The sequence below is a fragment of the Biomphalaria glabrata genome, chromosome 17 (genome assembly GCF_947242115.1).
Source record: "Biomphalaria glabrata chromosome 17, xgBioGlab47.1, whole genome shotgun sequence".
Classification (NCBI taxonomy): domain Eukaryota; kingdom Metazoa; phylum Mollusca; class Gastropoda; family Planorbidae; genus Biomphalaria; species Biomphalaria glabrata.
This window is the reverse complement of record NC_074727.1, coordinates 3,378,655-3,398,539: the sequence shown is the minus strand read 5'-3', so window position 1 is coordinate 3,398,539 and position 19,885 is coordinate 3,378,655. Positions and strand designations below refer to the sequence as shown.

The 19,885-nt window shown below is 36.4% G+C and overlaps 1 protein-coding gene across 2 annotated transcripts; it reads right to left on the bottom strand.

Moving 5' to 3' along the window:
- Positions 1 to 5,924: 5,924 nt before the first annotated feature.
- Positions 5,925 to 16,071, bottom strand: LOC106051742 (26S proteasome non-ATPase regulatory subunit 14). 2 transcript variants are annotated; one of them, XM_056016060.1, is made up of 10 exons: positions 16,047 to 16,071; positions 11,776 to 11,831; positions 11,327 to 11,401; positions 10,296 to 10,415; positions 10,094 to 10,164; positions 8,692 to 8,842; positions 8,470 to 8,577; positions 8,302 to 8,376; positions 7,602 to 7,727; positions 5,925 to 6,710 (listed from the first exon to the last, which is right to left on the bottom strand). In XM_056016060.1, exons 2-10 carry the CDS (start codon positions 11,821 to 11,823, stop codon positions 6,549 to 6,551), a joined length of 936 nt encoding a protein of 311 aa, XP_055872035.1. In that variant the 5' UTR covers positions 11,824 to 11,831; positions 16,047 to 16,071; the 3' UTR covers positions 5,925 to 6,548. The 2 variants fall into 2 exon arrangements, with proteins under 2 accessions (XP_055872035.1, XP_055872034.1); XM_056016059.1 differs by having other exon boundaries at positions 11,776 to 11,833; positions 16,053 to 16,070.
- Positions 16,072 to 19,885: the final 3,814 nt, after the last annotated feature.

The following is a 19,885-nucleotide window of genomic DNA, read 5'->3' as shown; positions in this document are numbered from 1 at the left end:
GGGTGGTCAGACTAAGACTGCTTTAGTGATCCTTACGGAAATTTGTTGTGATTACAAGGACTCTTTTTTCATATAAAGACAATACAGAAAAATACACATAAATACAACAAACAACATAAAGAGTTCATTCAGCGACTACAAACAGGTATCTTGGTGCATTTCATGTTCCCTGATCAATGAGTGGCGGTGATAGAGTCTGACCGAGTGAGGTACGAACGAATTTTTGTACCGCTCCGTTCTTGTTTTAATTGACAGCAGTCGCCACTTCGCGACGACCTGACGTAGTTCTGATGGAGCGGGTGGCCGTTGTCTTCCATGATTTTTTCGATTTTTCTTAAGCACTTTTGTTCAAAAAGTTCCTTTAAATGTGGTAATGTTGTGAGTGTAATTTTTGATGCTTTTTAAATAATGTTTTCTAGACGTCGCAACAGTAATGCGAACTGGACTGTTGTTCGGTCGTCTCGGTGGTCCCGGGTTCTTACCCTGCCCACTGCCACCCCCATCGTCCTGCGAGAGGTTTGGACTATGAAGTATATTATCTTCAACTCCGAAGGAACATCCGGAACATGTAAACATTTTACAAAACAATTGTAGCACTGCACGATTACAAGTGGAGCACTATACCCCCGAAAAAAACAAAAAAAGAAAAAGCATGCTTGCTTATTAAAACAATAATAGGCCTAATCGACTTTTAGAGAAAAAAAAGTAGGCCTACATCGGGAATTAAACTGACTAGTTATTTATATTTTAATACTTATAGACTAGTTATGTGAACTCCCAGGTATCATAGGGCCGCAACCACACCTCTCCACCAAACTCGGTTCTGAGCATCTTTTTTCATGTGCACCCTTGGTCCCAAGTCCCATGTAATCTGTTAGACACCTTATTTATAGTTTAGTTATTTAGCGACGCACCATAGAAGACGCATATTGAACGGGACTAGTGACGTTTGGGATATGTTGTGTTAGAGACCGGAAAATCAGTTAGTGATAGAATCCTCTAGGGTAAAGACGTGTTTAGTTGACAGAGACTTTTACCGTGGCCTTTTCTTAGAATAAACATAGTTATCCTTAATTGTTCATCAGCGTTGGCTACATCTCTTTACTTGTTAAAACCGATGTCTTGTTCATTCTGTATTGTTGATCAACTACACTGAATACACCCGAACAATAAAACTCAAACGCTTGCAGAGTAATTGGTTGAAATCAACAGTCATCTATAGTTGACCTCAAGACAGCCTGAACAAGCAACATCACACATTCCAGTAACTTCAGTTTCACTTGTGACTGACCTCTTCCAGGTTTCCTTGCGGATTACAATAAAGTACCTGCTTGCAACCATTAGCGGCCGTCTAACACTTTCATCTCCTAAATAACAAAGTCCCATTCTCTTAACTACACAGGTTGCGACGTCGCAGGTCAGTGTTGTGGCCTACTATAATGACGGTCTCGATTGAACCAGTTTTACGCATCGGGTGGCCGTAGGAAAGCCCGTGTTAAACAAGGTTACAAAGACAGTTTGTGTGGAAACACAAACTCAAAATCGGCCCCCGAAGTGGTCCACCCATGCAGGTAAAAAGGTAGATTTCAATATTTTCAGAAAGACTATCATCATCATCATCAAAGTCCATTAGAGTGAGGGCTTGAGAGGCTCAAATCCTCTCTTGCAAAAGCCCTGGACAGAAACCCTGCTGTCTTGCGTAGTGCATGAATGTCGCCATACAGGTCGAGAAAGACTATCAGAATAAAATTCTATCAAAGGCTAATGCCTGAGAAGAATGGAGAAAGAAGGTTGGCAAATCTTAGGTGGTGCCCCAACGGTCCAGCAGAACCAAGGGATAGGTGAAAGTGAAGTTAGATGTGAACCTGGCCTAACTGATGTCATATAATGAGGATTATGTAATTGATTTAATTGTTTGTAAATTGTTTATTCAAAACTTCAAGAAGAAAAAAAAATTCCTTTAGTTAATAAAGTGTTCCATTATCCATTGAGCAGCGTTGCAGTTCACGCGATAATATGGAAAACTACAAATTAATTGTTGTTTCAACTTATGTTCCACTTCTAGGCCCTATGCATACTATTTTTTTGTGTTTAAATGTAGTGGTTAGTATTATAGAACTTATTTAATTTAGCAATACAATTGTTAAAAAAAAAAAAAGTTTTGACAAAACTCTAAAACCGTTTGCATAAATGTGTTAAAAATATGGTAAATAGTGTCGATATATTTTTGGCTGGTACTCTCCCCTAAGTTGAAAGTGGTTATCTTGTGCAGCCTCCTAATTTCCAATATCCGGCGAAGGAGTTTTTCCATATTTGTTATTGTGACGACTATTTATTACGAGCCCAAATCAACTAACATAGTTATACTTCCAATCGACCCAAAAGCGCAAGATATATTAGTTTTATGCTGTTTCTAGTATTGGCTTTTTCCATGCCCATCTCCTTCTTTCATTAGCTTTGGACGCTTCCGCATACAATTGTGAAGTTAAGCATTTTTTTTTTCTAAATGACTCGATAATTTCAACATCCCTGAAAACTTATCAGCTTTGGGTCACAGTCAGACTTAATTGAGAAAGCAAAGTCATGTCTAGAAAATCATCAATACAATTTTAGTACACTATTAAGTGTCTGCCTAGTGATAAGGCCCCGTCAGAGACTAGAACAGTTGCTAGAACTGTAGCCTTCCTTGAAAGGTTTTTAAGTCGTCCTCTTCTAAATCACCATTGCATAATCTTGCTTTTTACAACAAGAGACACTGTCTTATAACAGGTGAGAAATGTGTGAATAAATTTAGAGAAAGCGGGACTGAAGAGACTTCAGAGAATACTGTGAACTGTTAAAAAGATTCTTTCAGTCCTTGCAATTTGAGGGGCAGTTTATATAAGGTTGTATGTTTCTGTGGCCCATGGTTATCAAGGGTGTCACATGGCCAGAACAAAAACCAACCGCATTTACTTTTCCTCAACTAATGTCAGGTACCCATTAAGAGCTGGGTGGACTCAAAGGCATCCTAAAATTTGAAAAATGCCAGTCTTCACCAGGATTCAAACCCCAGTTCAGAAGCCAAGCACTCTACCACTCTGCCAGATATGGAATACGGTAATCTCAGCCTTCATTGTGAGGAGCATTGGTTTTCAAGAGGACAAGTTCTCAAACACAACTACACCAAGCTGCATTAAACTTTCAACAAACATTCTTATTAGAAAAAGACATTAACCAACCAGTCGATGACCTCTGGAATTTCATTAAAAACCATCTTAAAAGCATTATAGAAAATCAAATACCAACTAAATACACATCAAACAAAATAAATAAATGCTGGTTTAATAATAGACTAAAGAAGCTTTGTAAACAGAAGGAAAACCTATATAGAAAATTTAAAGAAACTAATGCAGAAAGAGTTTACAAAAAGTATATAAAAATTAAACACTTAACCCAAAAAGTAAGCAGACAGCTGCAGAGTGAATACATAAACAATGTAATATCTAAAGACAACAACAAAAACCTATGGTCATACATTAAGTCTAAGAAAATGGAAACAACAGGCATAGCGCCATTAAAAGATGAACATAACATAATACATAATGATAATGAAACTAAAGCAAACATTCTAAACAAATACTTTGCATCAGCATTCTCAGCCCCAGGAGACAAAGACATATTACTGAATTTGAACCAAGTAGACAACATAGAAGATATAGTAGTACAAGAAAATGGAATTCAAAAACTATTAGCCAACACCAAACCAAATAAAGCTTCTGGACCTGATGGTATTCCAGCTAGATTACTCAAAGAACTAAGTAATGAGCTAGCCCCAGTGTTCAAAATACTCTTTCAGGCTTCACTTAACCAGGGCAGAGTACCAAAGGACTGGAAAGAAGCTAATGTCACCCCCCTATTTAAAAAAGGAGAAAAATCTGACCCAGGAAACTACAGACCAGTATCACTTACCAGCATCACATGTAAAATCCTAGAACACATAATATGTAGCAACATCATAAACCACTTAGACAAATATAATGTCCTCACACCATACCAACATGGCTTTAGGAAATATAGATCATGTGAAACACAACTAATAGGACTAATTGATGATTTTTCAAAAGGTTTAGATAATAGTGAACAAATAGATGCTATCTTACTAGATTTTTCTAAGGCTTTTGACAAAGTTCACCACCATAGTTTGCTTAAAAAATTAAAATATTTCGGCATTAATGGTCCACTGCACCAGTGGATTAAAGACTTTCTGATAGGGAGAGAACAAACTGTAATAATAAATGGCTCTAAATCAACACCGATAACAGTAAACTCAGGTGTACCTCAAGGAACAGTCTTGGGTCCACTACTATTTTTAATTTACATAAATGATTTACCAAATTGCATTACTTCAGGAACAAAAGTCAGATTATTTGCAGACGATTGCATAATATATAGAACAATAAAAACAACACAAGACACAGATATTTTACAAAGAGAATTAGATGAATTACAGAAATGGGAATCAAATTGGAGCATGTCTTTCCACCCAGAAAAATGTCAGTTGTTAAGAGTAACAAAAAAACTAAAACAAATTAATTCCACTTATCTTATTCATGGCAAACCAGTAACACAGACTAAAAATGCAAAATACCTAGGTGTTATAATAAATGAAAAACTGTCATGGAATCCACATATTGATGAAACTACAAAAAAAATCAAACAAAGCATTAGGATTTATTAAAAGAAATTTCTATAAATCAAATAAGAACATAAAACTAAAATGTTATTTAACCTTGGTTAGGCCAATAATAGAATATGCATCCTCTGTTTGGGACCCCTCAACTCAAGAAAACATTAAGAAACTAGAACAGACACAAAATAGAGCAGTGCGATTCATAACAAACGAATATTCACATTTGACTAGAGTAACACCTTTAGTAAAATCACTAAATTTAGAAAGCCTTCAGGACAGAAGGCTCAAAAGTAAAGTAGCAATAATACATAAAACACTGAACCATAATCTTCAAATACAAAAACAAAATTTAATAAAATACTCTGAAAGACACAAAGATAAAGGCACATTCCTCGTCCCATATGCTAGGACAAATTTGTACAAATACTCCTTCTTCCCTAGTGCTATTAGAGCATGGAATGGGTTGCCTGAGCTAGCCAGGAAAACCAGTGACTTGGCAGAATTTAAGTCATTGGTTAATATGCATGACTAAATGCATGACGCGTGGGACGTAATCATCTTCTTTTTTGAAGTAACGTCTGTATTATATAAGATAAGATAAGATGATTTTAGACAGAAAAATATTGTGAATACATTTCTAGAAGAGAAAGCTGTGATGAAAAAAAGAATTGTTGATGTAGCATTTTTAGTTGATGTTACTCGCCACCTTATAGACAAACTGAAAACACCAGGGCAAGGAAAGATTGTTTCTTAGTTTAGTCAATGATATCAATGGATTCAAAATGAAATTTAAAAAAAACCCAAAGATTTAAGCCAATTTCCACGTGTTAAAGAACAGTGGAGGAATATGTTGACAATAATGCTAATTACAGAAGACATTGAAAAAAATTATTACGCTGTCCTATGATAGTCACAAGCATAAGCACCTTGGTCCCATGTCATTCCATTAACTTCAGCTTCACTTGTGACTGACCTCTCTTTCCTTGCGGATTACAATCAAGTGCCTGCCTTGCAACCATTAGCGGCCAACACTTTTATCTCCTAAATAACAATTTCCAATTCTCTTAAGAACCTTTACATGTCAACTGTTTCTGACGTCGCGACCTGTGACAGGGCAACGAGCTGTTGGTCTACACAGGTTGCTACGACGACGCAGGTCAGTCTTGTGACCTACTATAATGATTGGTCTTGATTGAACCAGTTAATCGGTTATATCCAGAAAGTAATTAAATTACGAAACAAACAAGAAATATATTTAATTTTTTATTAGCATTTTAAATGATAATGAGTTAATTGCCAATGCTCAGAGAAACAAAATGTCTCCTAATTCAATGTGTATTAACAAGATGTATGTACAACCATACAAAGAGGGAATTGGTTTTTCATGTTTAGAAAAGTCTGAACAAAACGACCTATGATAGTGAAGCTGAGTTAAACAATGGACAAACTGAGTTGAATCAAATTGAATCAATGATATGAAAGAACTAGATCTATTATTTTATTGAGAATTTCTCATTTAACAGTGAATGAAAGATCATTCAAACATGCCCTGGCAACAGTTAAATCTACTTTTTGTAATAAAAGAAAATCAGATTGAAATATAAAACAACCAAGTTTAATTCTTTAGACAAGTGGTTGAAGATAAATACAAATATTACATCCTGCTATTGAAAAGGCTTTTAACCAATCACTAACAACCAAGGCAGTGAAGCTAGCATTTCAATACTCTCCTGACTATAAATAAAATAATTCAAGTCTTCAGAGCTCATTTCAGTTATCACTAAATCTTTCAAAAAGTCACTGCAGGATAAACAAATATACTCAAACTTCAAAACAAACAAACACTAAAACAGTCTACATCACAAACACAAACAGATCACTTGAAGATAACAGTGTGCAGCATGGCTCCCAAACATTGAACAATGTTCTTGGTCATAATCACATTCACTTCCTCTTCTAAATGCCTCTTTGGGTCTTGCTTGCCCACATGCTTGATGGCCAGCTGTTCAGGAGTCATGGTCTCTTCCTCCTCTAGAGCCTGGCGGAAATGACATAAAAATGAGATATAATTTACCATGGCTTGGCTGCACATGATTGAATGATTGTATTTTTTATTATGGGCGCTGATTTGCACCAACAGTTGGGAGAAAAATAAGCACAGAATAGATTTTAAAAAATCAAGCATAGAGGAGGGGTCATGGAAGGCAGATTGTGAACACACCAATAGGGAAAAGGCAGAAAACACTGCAACTTCTGCTGATTAAAAATTTCTAACAAGTGACCATGACATGTATCAAGGATTGGTCCCTAAAGTCACATCAAAGTTGTAAAGACCTAAAATAGCACAAACAGACAATCGTGGCAAGCTTTCTGAAACAGTTGCATCATTTTGTATGCTCTTATTTTGTTGTGTACATCAGCTACATGGACACAAGTAATGAAGCCCCATTTCACCTTCAAGAGGTGGGGGTTGACAATTTCCAAATTTGTCACTAATACATTTATTGCAATTTTTGCATGAATAAAATTTAATATCCCATAAACTATGGCAAGTGCAAAAAAAAAAAAAATGGTTCAAATTTCCAAAGGTAGCCTGGTTGACAATCAGTGGTTGGTGTTTACTGTCAAATTTTTTTTTTTATTTAATTTTGCCTGCATGCTGGCACTCTTGCGTCCATGTAATTGTGACCATCTTACAATTAATTTAAGATTCATGTTACTTTGGGTAAATTGTAAGTTATTTGCATTACTTTGGGTAAATTGTAAGTTATTTGCATTACTTTGGGTAAATTGTAAGTTATTCACATTACTTTGGGTAGGGAGTTAGAAAACATTTATAAGTTCTCTAAGTATACAAGAGTGTGACAAAAGTATAAATGACCTGGAGGGGGTGGACTTATCCAACTATATGAGCCCAAGGGCTACAAACCTTGTGATAGTTTTTGGCCAAATCCAGCATGTCCTGCACTGTCTTTTCATTCAGTGAGCAGTGGTCAGAATAATCTTGAAGCTGAAGTCCATCCACCCAACTCTTTTTGTGAAGATTCAGCAACATCTAATGGAAAATACCAAATTAAAAAAAGCTAATTTTCACCAAACATTGAACACAATCATTTCATTTTACTAATCACAAATTTTATTATTGATTTTGTCATCCAAATCACAAGAAAGACGACGTCTTTTATTAGCTATGCTGACAAGACCAACATCTCATTTCTTGCCTTAGAACCGGAAAAAATGGAATGCGATAACAATGGGACTAGTGAAATAAGCTCTTGTGAAATCTCACTAAAGAATGCAGACCATGTCCTTCTAAACTGCACACTCCATCAAGAGGACCAAACAAGACACTGGCCTCATAACACCACTATAGAAGAAAAACTGCATGGAGAGCTGCCTGATCTAGAAAACAATAAGCAGTTGATCTCAAATGCAGGTCTAGTTATCTGAACCTTCCAAAATAATCATCAGAATGCTAAAGAAATTATTGATTTGAAAATAAAACAGCTTAATACTTTAAATAAAAACAAATTATATGGTTAGCTTCTTATTAAACAAATCATTTTATTGCTTTAAATTACACATTAAAAAAAACTTAACTAATATAAAATTAATTTATTTAGGTTTACCTTTTGTTCCAGTTCATTTTTTCTGTAATTAATAGCTATGGAATAATAGTGACGATTCAAGCCATGTATAAGAGCCTGGAAAAAAAGAATCAAATAAAAAGAAATTTAAAACTTTGTTTCGTTGTTACAAGACATGCAAGTGATACAAATGTTAAGCTACTTAGTTACCTGTATAGACGGTTTATTGAGATGACCTAAATTAGAAGTTGTCTGCCTTGGTTCCTGGCCTAATACCATCATGTTTGGGTTGATCAGCCGAAAAGCATCAATTACAACCTGTAACATTTGAATATATGCACTCAAACAAATGCTATTTATATGTCTTGTACAGGGTAAATCTAAGAGATATTGTAAAGAACTTGAACAGTTCATTACACACAAACGTCTTACTTTGCCTTTCACACTCTGAATAGGATCCACTACAACTGCTACCGCTCTCTCCGACAGGGCTTCAAAACTCTGTTGTGTGTTTATGTCTACACCGGACAACCAGCAGCCAAAACCAGGATGAGAGTGGTACCAGCCTACCACCATTTCTGGCCTGAACAAACAAAATCAAACAGTAAATGTGTACACTAGTACAAGTTTAAGACCTGTAGCAATGGCATCAGTTAAGAGCTCTTCACAAAAAAAAATAATTTCTAGTGGAAAAAATTGCAATGTACCTTCAACATGGTTTGTGTTATGATTGTTCGAAATAAATAAAATACAGTAGACATTAATAATAACAATTAATGAATAGAGACTTTGTGTTGACATAAGTAGACATTGAAGAGACTTTGTGTTGATAGAAGTAGACATTGAAGACTATCATTTCATTACGTCACATCCTGTTAAGTACTTTCTCACAAAAACATTCACAACAATGATGCAATATAAACATATTAGCACAATCACCACTTCCTGAACTCCAACCTATTTCATGATATTGAGTTCTTCATGACTAAATATTTTCTTGGTGAGTTTCCTTTCTTAGGGAAAATGTGCAGAACTCATTCACACCAGGACACTGCTATTCAGACGTTCATTAAAAAAAAAACACACAGGGGCCCAACTATTACCATTTAAAAATGCAGACATGGTTTGGCACTAAGTTATTCTTATACATGGTCTTCCCAAGACCGTAAAGCTGATGCTATGTTTAACCAAAAAATAGTTCAATTTTGGAGTTCAGCTATCTTGTTTTCTGAGAATGAGTTGCACCATAAAGACCAAAAAAAGAATAGGAAAAAAAAAACTATTTCAAAGATTGCAAAAGAGCCTAAAGCTTAGAAATAAAAATGTCCATTACCAAAAATAACATATATTTACTAGCTTTCAGCCTTCTCTTCTAATGAATTCTTATTGTTTCTTGGTAATAATAATATATATATACCAACAATTAGTTTAATTTGGCAAATGTACTCATTTATGTATTGTTATGTCAGTTGAAGTGAATATTTTAAATGTGCACAATGAGGCAACATAAACATGGTTTATTAATGAGTTAAAAGTTTTGTACTCCTTTTTTACTCAAAAAGGAATTTTAAGCAAATGAATGCACTTGTTTTGAAATCAAATTTGTCAGTTGTGTCCACACAGAAAAGCTGAATAGGAATACTAACTGAATTGTTCAGTGACTGATAAATACTTATACAAATTTAATATCTGCAAAGACAAAATGAATATATGTTTAAAACACTGAATGTAAAAATAGAGTTCAAAGCTGAATGTAAAGTTCAAACTCTCATTGTTTTCTTACATCTTGAATAATAAGTAAACAAGACAAAAAGTTTCCTAAGTTGTCACATACCTGCCAGTCTGTCTTAGCATATCCAACATTTTGGCTTGAAACACTGGATCCACAGCTTCGACACTCACACCCTACAGCGCAGCAAATAGTAATAACATGTATTGTGACAGTATCATTTACATAAAAATGTAAAAATTTTCGACAATTACTTCTAATTGACTGCCTTATTAAACAGTGAATACAATTACAAAATAAAACATACCGTTCCAGACTGAGGCATAGCGAAAACATCAATAACTCGAACAGTGTAGTCATCAACAAACTCTCCCAGCATCAGCCCCATCACTTCCATCGGTACACCAGCACGCCCATGTTTCAACATCTGTAAACAAAGAGATCCTTGTACCATGCATCGTACTCTAATAAGTACCTGACATTATATAGGGAAAGTAAGAGTGGTTGGTCGTTGTGCGAGCTACATGACACCTCATTAACCATAGAAACAGATGACCTTTGCATCATTTGCCCTATCTTCTTCTTCTTCTAGCCAGCTTTATTGCTGCTGAGCTGTGAGCTCTTTTGCAGACTGTGCCAAGGAAAAAAAGTGTGCTGTTTTCTTCAGCTGTTCAGCACTGCCGTAAAGGGTGTTGGTTATGTTGGGCTGTAGTGGAAGTAGGGTCTGCCTAAGGTGGATTAGGGAGGGGCATTCAAAGAGGATATGGTTTACGGTTTCAAAGGGGTGGGCGCAATGTCTGCAAGGGGGTAGTTGTGTGGAGTTTATTTTGTTCAGGTGGTAATTTAATAGTGGTGTGTGTCCTGTTCTTAGTTGGAAGATTGTAGATTGTTCTTTGCGGGGGAGGAAGTTAATACTGTCCAGTTTGTTAGGCGTAGTCATTTCTCTGTACATGGCTCTGCCTGTGTTTCCTGATGCCCATTGGTTGAGCCACTCCTCTTTGTGATTGTTGACTAACATTGACCTTAGGGTGAGGTAGTTAACAGGTCTATCTGGTTGTTCCATAGATGAACCTGCCTTTGATAGCTTATCTGCCTTATTTGCCCTATAGATCGCAAGGTGTGAATTGGAAACTTTGCTTTTTTTGCCTATAAAGAGTTATCTGCTGCCAATGTGTAAGTGTCCATTACAATAACACAACTTTGAACAATCATCATTTAATGTCACATATTATATTCACAGACTTTGAATATATATATATATATATAATAATTACACATAATGGGTTAAACCCTGCAATGGTTCAGCAAAAAAAATTCCATTGCAGCTTCAATACAAACCTTGAGTAAAGCCAAGGATGAGATGTACACTTGTTCAGCTGTGTCTACAACTGGAGCATCAGTTGGTGGGCTCCCCTGGAAACAATACAATAATTTTTTTTTCAATTACAATATTAAAAGAGGTGCTTTGAGTTTCATGTAGTACTATATAGTCTATGCTTTTTTTTTATTTTTCATATAAAAACATTTTTTGCCTTCTAAGAGGTGACAGGTGATCACAATGTTAAAGCAGCCTAATAATACCATTATAATAATATTTACAGTAGAATCCGGATCAGAAGTTAATGGAACCAACTGCTTATTGTGACAGAATCCTAAAGTACAAATCCTATTATCAGTCAGATCTGATTAGACAGACCAGTTGAATATAAGAAGCAAAGCAATTGCATCCTGATGTGGTTCAACTGTATATATACGAACTGGTAAAAGGTAATTGAAGAGCTGCTTACCTGTCCGAGGCCCTGCACTCGACCGCCTAGACTAAGTAATCTTTCCATGTCTGTTTCTGAAACAAATAAAATTGCCCATAAAAGCACAGCTATTTTTTAAAATATATTTGTATATTTATATTGTCTATTAAATTGATTTTTTAAAGATATTTTTCTTTTACACTGAGCTAAATTATATTATGAAAGTGTACCCTAAAATTTCCCTGTCTGCATTATCTGCACATGACACAAATATCATTAATGGTGCTATAGGGTGCAATGCTTTCTACCAGTTGCATTTAATAGTCTTGATTATAACTTATTTTTACTGTTAGTGTATATATATATATATATAGTTCGCCCATCGTGGTTCGATGATGACCACTTTGTCATCCAGGGGGCTGAGGGCTTTGCACTGGAGTTTTATACCTCCTCAAATGGCTGGTGAGACCTATGTGAGCCCGGAATGTTCAGCTGCACACTGGGCAGGTCATTCCAGCTGGAGCTAGTGTCGTGGGCCTTGCTTTTCTTCTCTGACATTTTTTTTTTCTGTTCTCTTTTCCTCATCAACCTGTGCGCCAGTTTTCACAGCGCGACGCCATGACGCTCTGTCATGTGCCTCTGTCTCCAAGGTGGCTGGGTCTATGCTGAACGCCTTAGTTAGTGTTGGTGTATCTATAATAAGAATGCTTTCATCTTTAAACAATATATATTGGCTCTATTAAATACTTCTTCAAGCCATTTTTTTAAATTCTTAAGTCTGTTGGCAATTTAAGCTCACAACCTGGCTTTTCAAATGGGTTTTTCTACTGTAGATTCAAACTAACAAAAATACAAGTTTATTTCCCTATTTCTCTTTGGTTTTGCTTTCTCTTTTGTTAGAAAAATACTTCCTAGTAACTAATACCTCTACTACTCATACCCATAGTCATATTTTTATAGCTCCTCCTTCGCAATCGAAGATGAGCACATTTCTTATATCCTATGGACTTGAAGATAACTGAAGTACTACAAGTACTGTCCCTTGTCCATTGACAGCCGTTGTCCTGTGTGTTTTGTCTCAGTCGTGTGTGTCAGTAGGACGCACACAAATTAACCCTATCAGTCCGCCACTGGAGTTACAAAAATAGTAATACTATCTAATAGACAGTAAAGTAAAAGTACTCTAAGACTAAGAATAGACAGATCTAGAATATTGCCGAGTACTAGAGGTAGTAGTTCTACTAGGTCTAACTAGGTTATTACTATTGCTAAGTATTACTAAATAATTAATACTATATTAACTCTTTCTCTCCGTAATTATTTTCCACATTCTGGTGGAAACAACGCTGGTATCGTCAGTTAGGAGAGAAAGAGTTAAAGCTGTGTATATATATATATATATACATTTACCTCATATAGTATGATAATTGAATTTAATACATCATAATTAATTCATAAATTCTGTCACGTGTCAATGTCAAATATTTAATTTAATTTAATAATTATTAAATAATAAACTCTGGTCATATCATATTAAACCGGCTAAAACCGATAGCAGACAACATCATATCAGAAGAACAAGCAGGTTTTAGACAAGGTCGCAGCACAACAGAGCAAATCCTAAACCTCAGAATACTCTGTGAGAAATATCTCCAACACCAAGAGAATCTTTTCCATGTCTTTATTGATTTCAAGAAAGCTTTCGATCGAGTATGGCACGGAGCACTCTGGGCGACAATGGAAAAGTACAACATTAATAAAAACATAATCAAAGTTATCCAGAACCTCTACAAGGAGGCCACCAGTGCGGTGTACTTCAACAATAATATTGGGGACTGGTTCAAAACCACAGTTGGAGTAAGACAAGGCTGCCTACTGTCACCAACACTCTTCAATATCTTCCTTGAAAGGATAATGGAAGATGCCCTCGAGGGCTATGAAGGTACTGTTAGCATTGGAGAAAGAAGAATTACTAACTTGCGCTTCGCAGATGACATTGACGGCCTAGCAGGGACAGAAGAAGAACTAGCTGACCTGGTGATGCGCATTGACAAGACTTCCACAGCATATGGCATGCAAATAAATGCCGAAAAAACTCAAATTATGACCAATAGCCATCAGGGCTTTAAAAGAGGCATCAGTATTGGAGGTGAAAAGCTAACTAGTGTTAACAGCTTCAAATACCTCGGAGCTATTGTCTCAGATGAGGGAACAAAACCCGAATTATTGGCCCGAATAGCACAGTCCACAGCAGCCCTTTCAAAACTTAAAATAATATGGAAAGATAAGGGCTTAGCCCTCGGCACCAAAATTAGACTGATGCGCTCTCTGGTCATGGCCACATTTTTATATGCTTGTGAGTCGTGGACGTTGAATGCAGAGCTTGAGAGGAGGATCCTAGCAATGGAATTGAGATGCTACAGAAGGATCCTAGGCATCACATTCAAAGACCGCATCACAAACCAAGAAATCAGAGACAGGGTTACTGTAGCGATCGGAGCTCATGACAACCTGCTTACTATTGTGAAAAAACGAAAGCTTAAAACCTTTGGCCACATTACGAGATCTACGGGGCTCGCAAAGACCTTTCTTCAGGGAACAGTGCCAGGGAAAAGAAGAAGAGGCAGACAGAAAAAGCGATGGGAGGACAACATTAAAGAATGGACAGGCCTGCCATTGAGAGAGGTTCTGAACAAGGCAAAAAAAAGGGAGGAATGGAGAAAGACGGTCGACAAATCTTGCCTGGTGCCCCAACGGTCCAACAGACTAAGGGATAGGTAAAAGGTAAAAAACTCTGGTCAAGGTTATAGGTCGAGTCTGGTAATTCCAATGATGTAGTGACATCTGTTAATCAAACCGAGTGACGCAATTGTCACGTGATAGAAAACTGTAGTTTGATTGGTTTAGCCTCTTCTACCAAAACGAAAGCGAGATAACAGAATCTTGAGTAAATCAGAAGCAAAGATTGTCTTAGGGAAAAGATTTTCCTTAGTTTGAAATTAGAATAGTAGAGATCAGTCTTATATTTGCAGTAGAATCTAGTAGTTAATTTGAACGTTTTATATTTGACACAGTTTACTTTTGTAATTACTGTATGATATGTTTGTGATTTCAAGTTCTAAATTAAAGTTTCTGTATTTGAATTGAAAAGGATCTTCATTTATTGAATCTACTAGATAATATTAGATGATTAGATCTAGAGATATAAAATCCCCAGCATGTCACAGTAATTATGATTTTAGCACCTCTCAGTCCCTTAAATGAATTTGCACTTCTTTAGCATCTGTATCAACAAAAAGAGACTTCACAACATATATATTCAAAACAAATAAACCTGTGCTAAATATTCTAGAAAAACAGCTGTGACTAATTCCTAAATAATAAAAGTCTTATAAAGTATATAAATAGAAATATACTACAGTATAGCGTATAGCATTAATATATTACTATAGAATAGATCATTAGTATTATCTGACTATAAAGCAAAGGAGGTGACTTGGATTTAACTAACTATTTAGTTTTAGACTATAGACAACTCTAGCCTAATATACCTAGAAAAATTGAGTAGTGCTAATACTACTAAATCTGAGTCTGGAGTCTAGTATGAGTCAGTTACTCAGTCTCACTACTCTCACTCTGTGACTTTCTGAGTCTGACTCGGACTCTCAGTAGTCTCACAACATCACAACAAACAATGAAACAGTAACAGCCTCAGTGCCCTCAGCCTCAGCCCTCAGGCCGCTCAGGCAGGTCTACTCTCAGGACAGGTTACTAGATTTTACTAGATCTAGTTAGTTTTTAGTTACTATAAGTATATTAACTATATACTATATTATTATATAATAGTCTATATCTAATAATAATCTATATAATTATAATCTATAACTATAATCTAAATATAACTGTATTAGACTACTATTATTAGTATAAAGTATAACTAGTATACTATAGTATAAGTCTTAAGTCTATTATCATAATTATGATTATAAAATGATACTAACTATAACTTATAAATAACATTACTGATGATTAATAATTAATTACTAGAGTAGTAGAGTCTAGACCTAGTCTAGACTTTGACTACTCAGAGTACTCAGACTCAGACTCACTCAGTGAGTTCTTCAGTTACTCAGTAACGTTAGTCGTTAGTACGTTAGTAGTAGATCTAGTAAAGTAGCCTGCTGCCCTGACCAACAACAATATTCGGTAGTTCAGTTTATTTTTTAGCTAAACTTCGAATGACATGCAATTCTGTTATATATATATTACCTAGATTTATATTAATAGATCTAGATCTAATATAAACATACCTGTCTCGAATAATAGATAGATCTAGATCTTTTTTTTTTCTTTACTAGACTAAATGAAAATGAAATCCACTGAATCACCGGAAGAAAGAGAATGTCTTTAATTTTAAACCTCAATATTAAAGATCACATTTATTCTTATCACAGACCTATATATGTAATATAGAATAAGGTTCGCAGACCTATATATAATAAAGAGAGAGGTCTTATCTCAATTAGCATGGAAACCAAGATCCACCTTCTCAATACAATCAGTCCATAGGCCTTCTACGCTTGCAAGACATGGAAGTCATCCATGAAGGTTGAAAAAAAGGTTAAACGTGGCTCAGCTGAGGTGACTGAGAAGGATCTTAGGAATAACATACAGAGAGCTTATTATCTATATAAAAAACTTTAGCGGCATTTAAAATTGCGTTGCACCTTGTTAGAAAAGTTAAAATTGATGGCACCAGCTGGGAAGTCTCCTATGACGGATCTCTGTGGAGAGAGCTTGTCGCTCTATGCGCAGAACGGTTCGGGAGGACCCGAGTATATTTAAGAAGACATCCTGAGTGACTTGATATCTGGAGAAGCTTTAAGTAAAAGGTTATTTTGAGCAGCCTTTATTATACGAACACCTGTTCTCGAAGAAGGTTGTGAAAAAAAAAAAGTGACACCTTCATTTTATTTCTGGGTTTATACTTTAATTGTTTCAACATAAACCATAATTTACAAATAGAAAAATAAAATCTTATCAAATACTTAGTATGACACAAAAATGGAAGCACATTTAATATTCCATACGCTATAACAAATTCGTACAAGTGCAAATCTTCCCTGGTGCCATTAAAGAGAGGAATGGGCTGCCTGAATCAGCCAGGAAACCAACAACTTAGCAAAGCTTATGTCATTGATAAACATGTCACAAAATGGACCTCATTTACCAATCGTAAACAAACAACATTTAGTCACGTGATTATAGTGAAATATTGATAAAACAAAGAAAAAAAAACTGTCACGTGATAGCCATTGTGGATTAAAAATTAGATCGTAATTTGTATAGAAGAGATAGAGAATCACGTGGCTAAATGTTGTTTGTTTACGATTGGTGAATGAGGCCCATTGACCAGTGACATTTTAAGTCTATAGAGAGACGATCTCGTTCCACTGGCAACTTCTCATGAGACGAAAAAAAAAAAAAGGTCAACCATCATTATAGTCAACAATACATTCGGAATGCACATGACAAATGAAGCTAAGACTTCTTAGTTCTTCTGACTAGTACCAACTAGTACTAACGGACATGCCCCCCCCCTTTCTTTTTTTTTTTAAATCTAAGATAGCATTTCTTAATATGTGGAGCATGACCCCCTCTGGGGGGGGGGGGGGGGGGCTTAGAATCCTGTCGAAAGGACGGGGCGCGAAGGCAGTATTTTTGTTTTATTTCAAGGGAAGACAATCTGCTTGTTTGTTTGTTTTAGCGATCGTTTTATTTGTTTGAGCTATTACGGACATTCCTTCAGAAATGAAGATTGTTATGTCCGCATTGAGACCTCTGGCGGGAAGTAAAAAAAAAGAGAAGGCAGGTGGTGAGGGTTCAGACCAATCGTTATAGCAGGCCCCAACACTTACCTGCAACGTAGCAACCAGTGGGCAGCTTAGACCAATAGCTCGTTGAAACGTCACAGGTCTGACGTCTCGGCACGTTTTCCTTTTATTGTTAAGTTAAATAAAATACTCTCAGACTTACACATCTACACACACACACACACGCGCGCGCGCGCACACACACACACACATATCTGTAGCAAACATACTTGAGAAATTTAATAGACGAACAATCCATAATTATAGAAACAATATCAGGTGACCGAGCCTCGCTCGGATGAATAATTTGTTAAGGAAGGATATTTACCCGAAGTTATTTTGGGAATATTGTTGTAATTACGAAAATGAACTATCGGGTAAAGACTATCAATCCGAAGAGTTGCTTTTTAGTTCTTTCAGTTCTCAATGTAATTGTACATGGCGATTAGAATAGAAAGTCCCTCCAATAGTAGGCCTATAGAAAACCACAGCTCACGTCTTAACGTTTTACATTGCTTCTTTCATGTAGAACTATTGGGCTATTATAGGCTTGTAAGAAAGTCTTTGCAGTATAACTTCTAAAATGGTTACTTCATGACATTTAATACTGCAATTAGTATATTTATTATGGCTCTGAGACATGGACACTTTAAAGAAAAAACTAAGACTTCTTGAGTGCTTTCACCAAAGATGCTTGCACTCCATCATGGACATACGATGGCAGGACAGCACTACATACAGCGATGTCCTTGCCAACGCCGGTATGGACAGTATAGTGGGACTTCTTATGGTCCAACAGTTGCACTGGGTAGGGCACGTATCCCGTATGGGAGACGAACGAATGCCAAAGGCAGTCTTTTTTTGTGAGCTAAAAGGTGGTCGACGTAACAGAGGCGCTCCACGGAAAGTCTTCAAAGACCAGCCTAGTCGTCAACTTTCCTTGGCTGACATAGAAGAGAGCACCTGGTTGCATGCGGCCTCAGAACGAGACAGCTGGAGCTCTCTCACGAAGGCCGCGAGATACACATTTGAGACCAAAAGAAAATCTGCTGCCGAGAACAAACGCAGATGGCGAAAAGAAAATCTAAATCGGCCACCTGCGGACAATGGTTATGCTTGCCCTGGATGTGGCAAAATATGTAGGTCACAGTTGGGGCTGCACAGCAAAGGGAAATACTGCATTCCTCACTTATCTTCGGACTCGAATTTCATACCATTTTGCAAGAATATCGCTGTTTGTATTGTGGTCTTTGGTGAATTCGTTCAAGAAGTCTTAGTTGCTTTCTATAAAGTACTCATGTCTCAGATCCACATAGAGGGGTTGAGAGAATACTGGTTGACACTGATTTTTGTAGACAGGCGGAGCGATTTATTTCGCCACACTCTCGCTTGGAGGCGTCCAAAAGCACGACTATCCATGATCACATATCAACCTCTCTTTAAAGCAATGCGTCAATTGATAAAATGCTTCCCAGATAATGTGAAGTTATCTACCACTTTAATGGATGTCTATGCGCAGTGATCTTTGGGCTGAGTAGGTTTTATTGGGTGACTTTTGGAACATGACTTCTGTTTTACCGAGGTTTATAGATTAACAAATAAAAAAAAGGCAGCAGCGGGATGAAAATTCGTTGACCGCGAGCTGGATATCATCAGGGCCAGCCCTAGGCCTATGCTGTCACAGTGGTGGACTCCGAAGGTTCAAAAGCCCCGCGCTAATTCTAGGTGTAAATTATTAAATTAAACCATTATAATTTATAATAGGGTTCCCGTGGTCTCCTTGTTTTCAAGGAGCTCCTGGAAATCTCCTGAAACTCATAAAAATGTACTTAAAAAGACAAAATTGTCACTTTGGGGTGTCAATCAATATGGTAAACGCCAGTCCTACGCGTGATATAAAAAAACGGCATCGTCAGCTTTCATTTAATAAAAATGTAATGCAAATACGAATTTATTTTCTAATACAAAATCTTTATTTTCACTTATTATCTTTATCTCTACCCTTACTGGTCCGCGCGCAATCCACACATTTCACATAGGGCCCCGCAAATGTTAGGGCCGGCCCTGATTGTGCAAGTAAGGCATAGATATGCTGTGTTATGACCATTTCCTATGTTTTGGTATTGGACAGCAGACTTCGAAGCTTAAGCACATTGCAATAATTCACCAGCAAAATAATAACAAAGTAAAAGCTACCTACAGGTGTAAGCAATTAAAGTGTAAACAATTTATAAAGCCTTTAAAACACAATAACTAATCTTACATTAAGATATTTA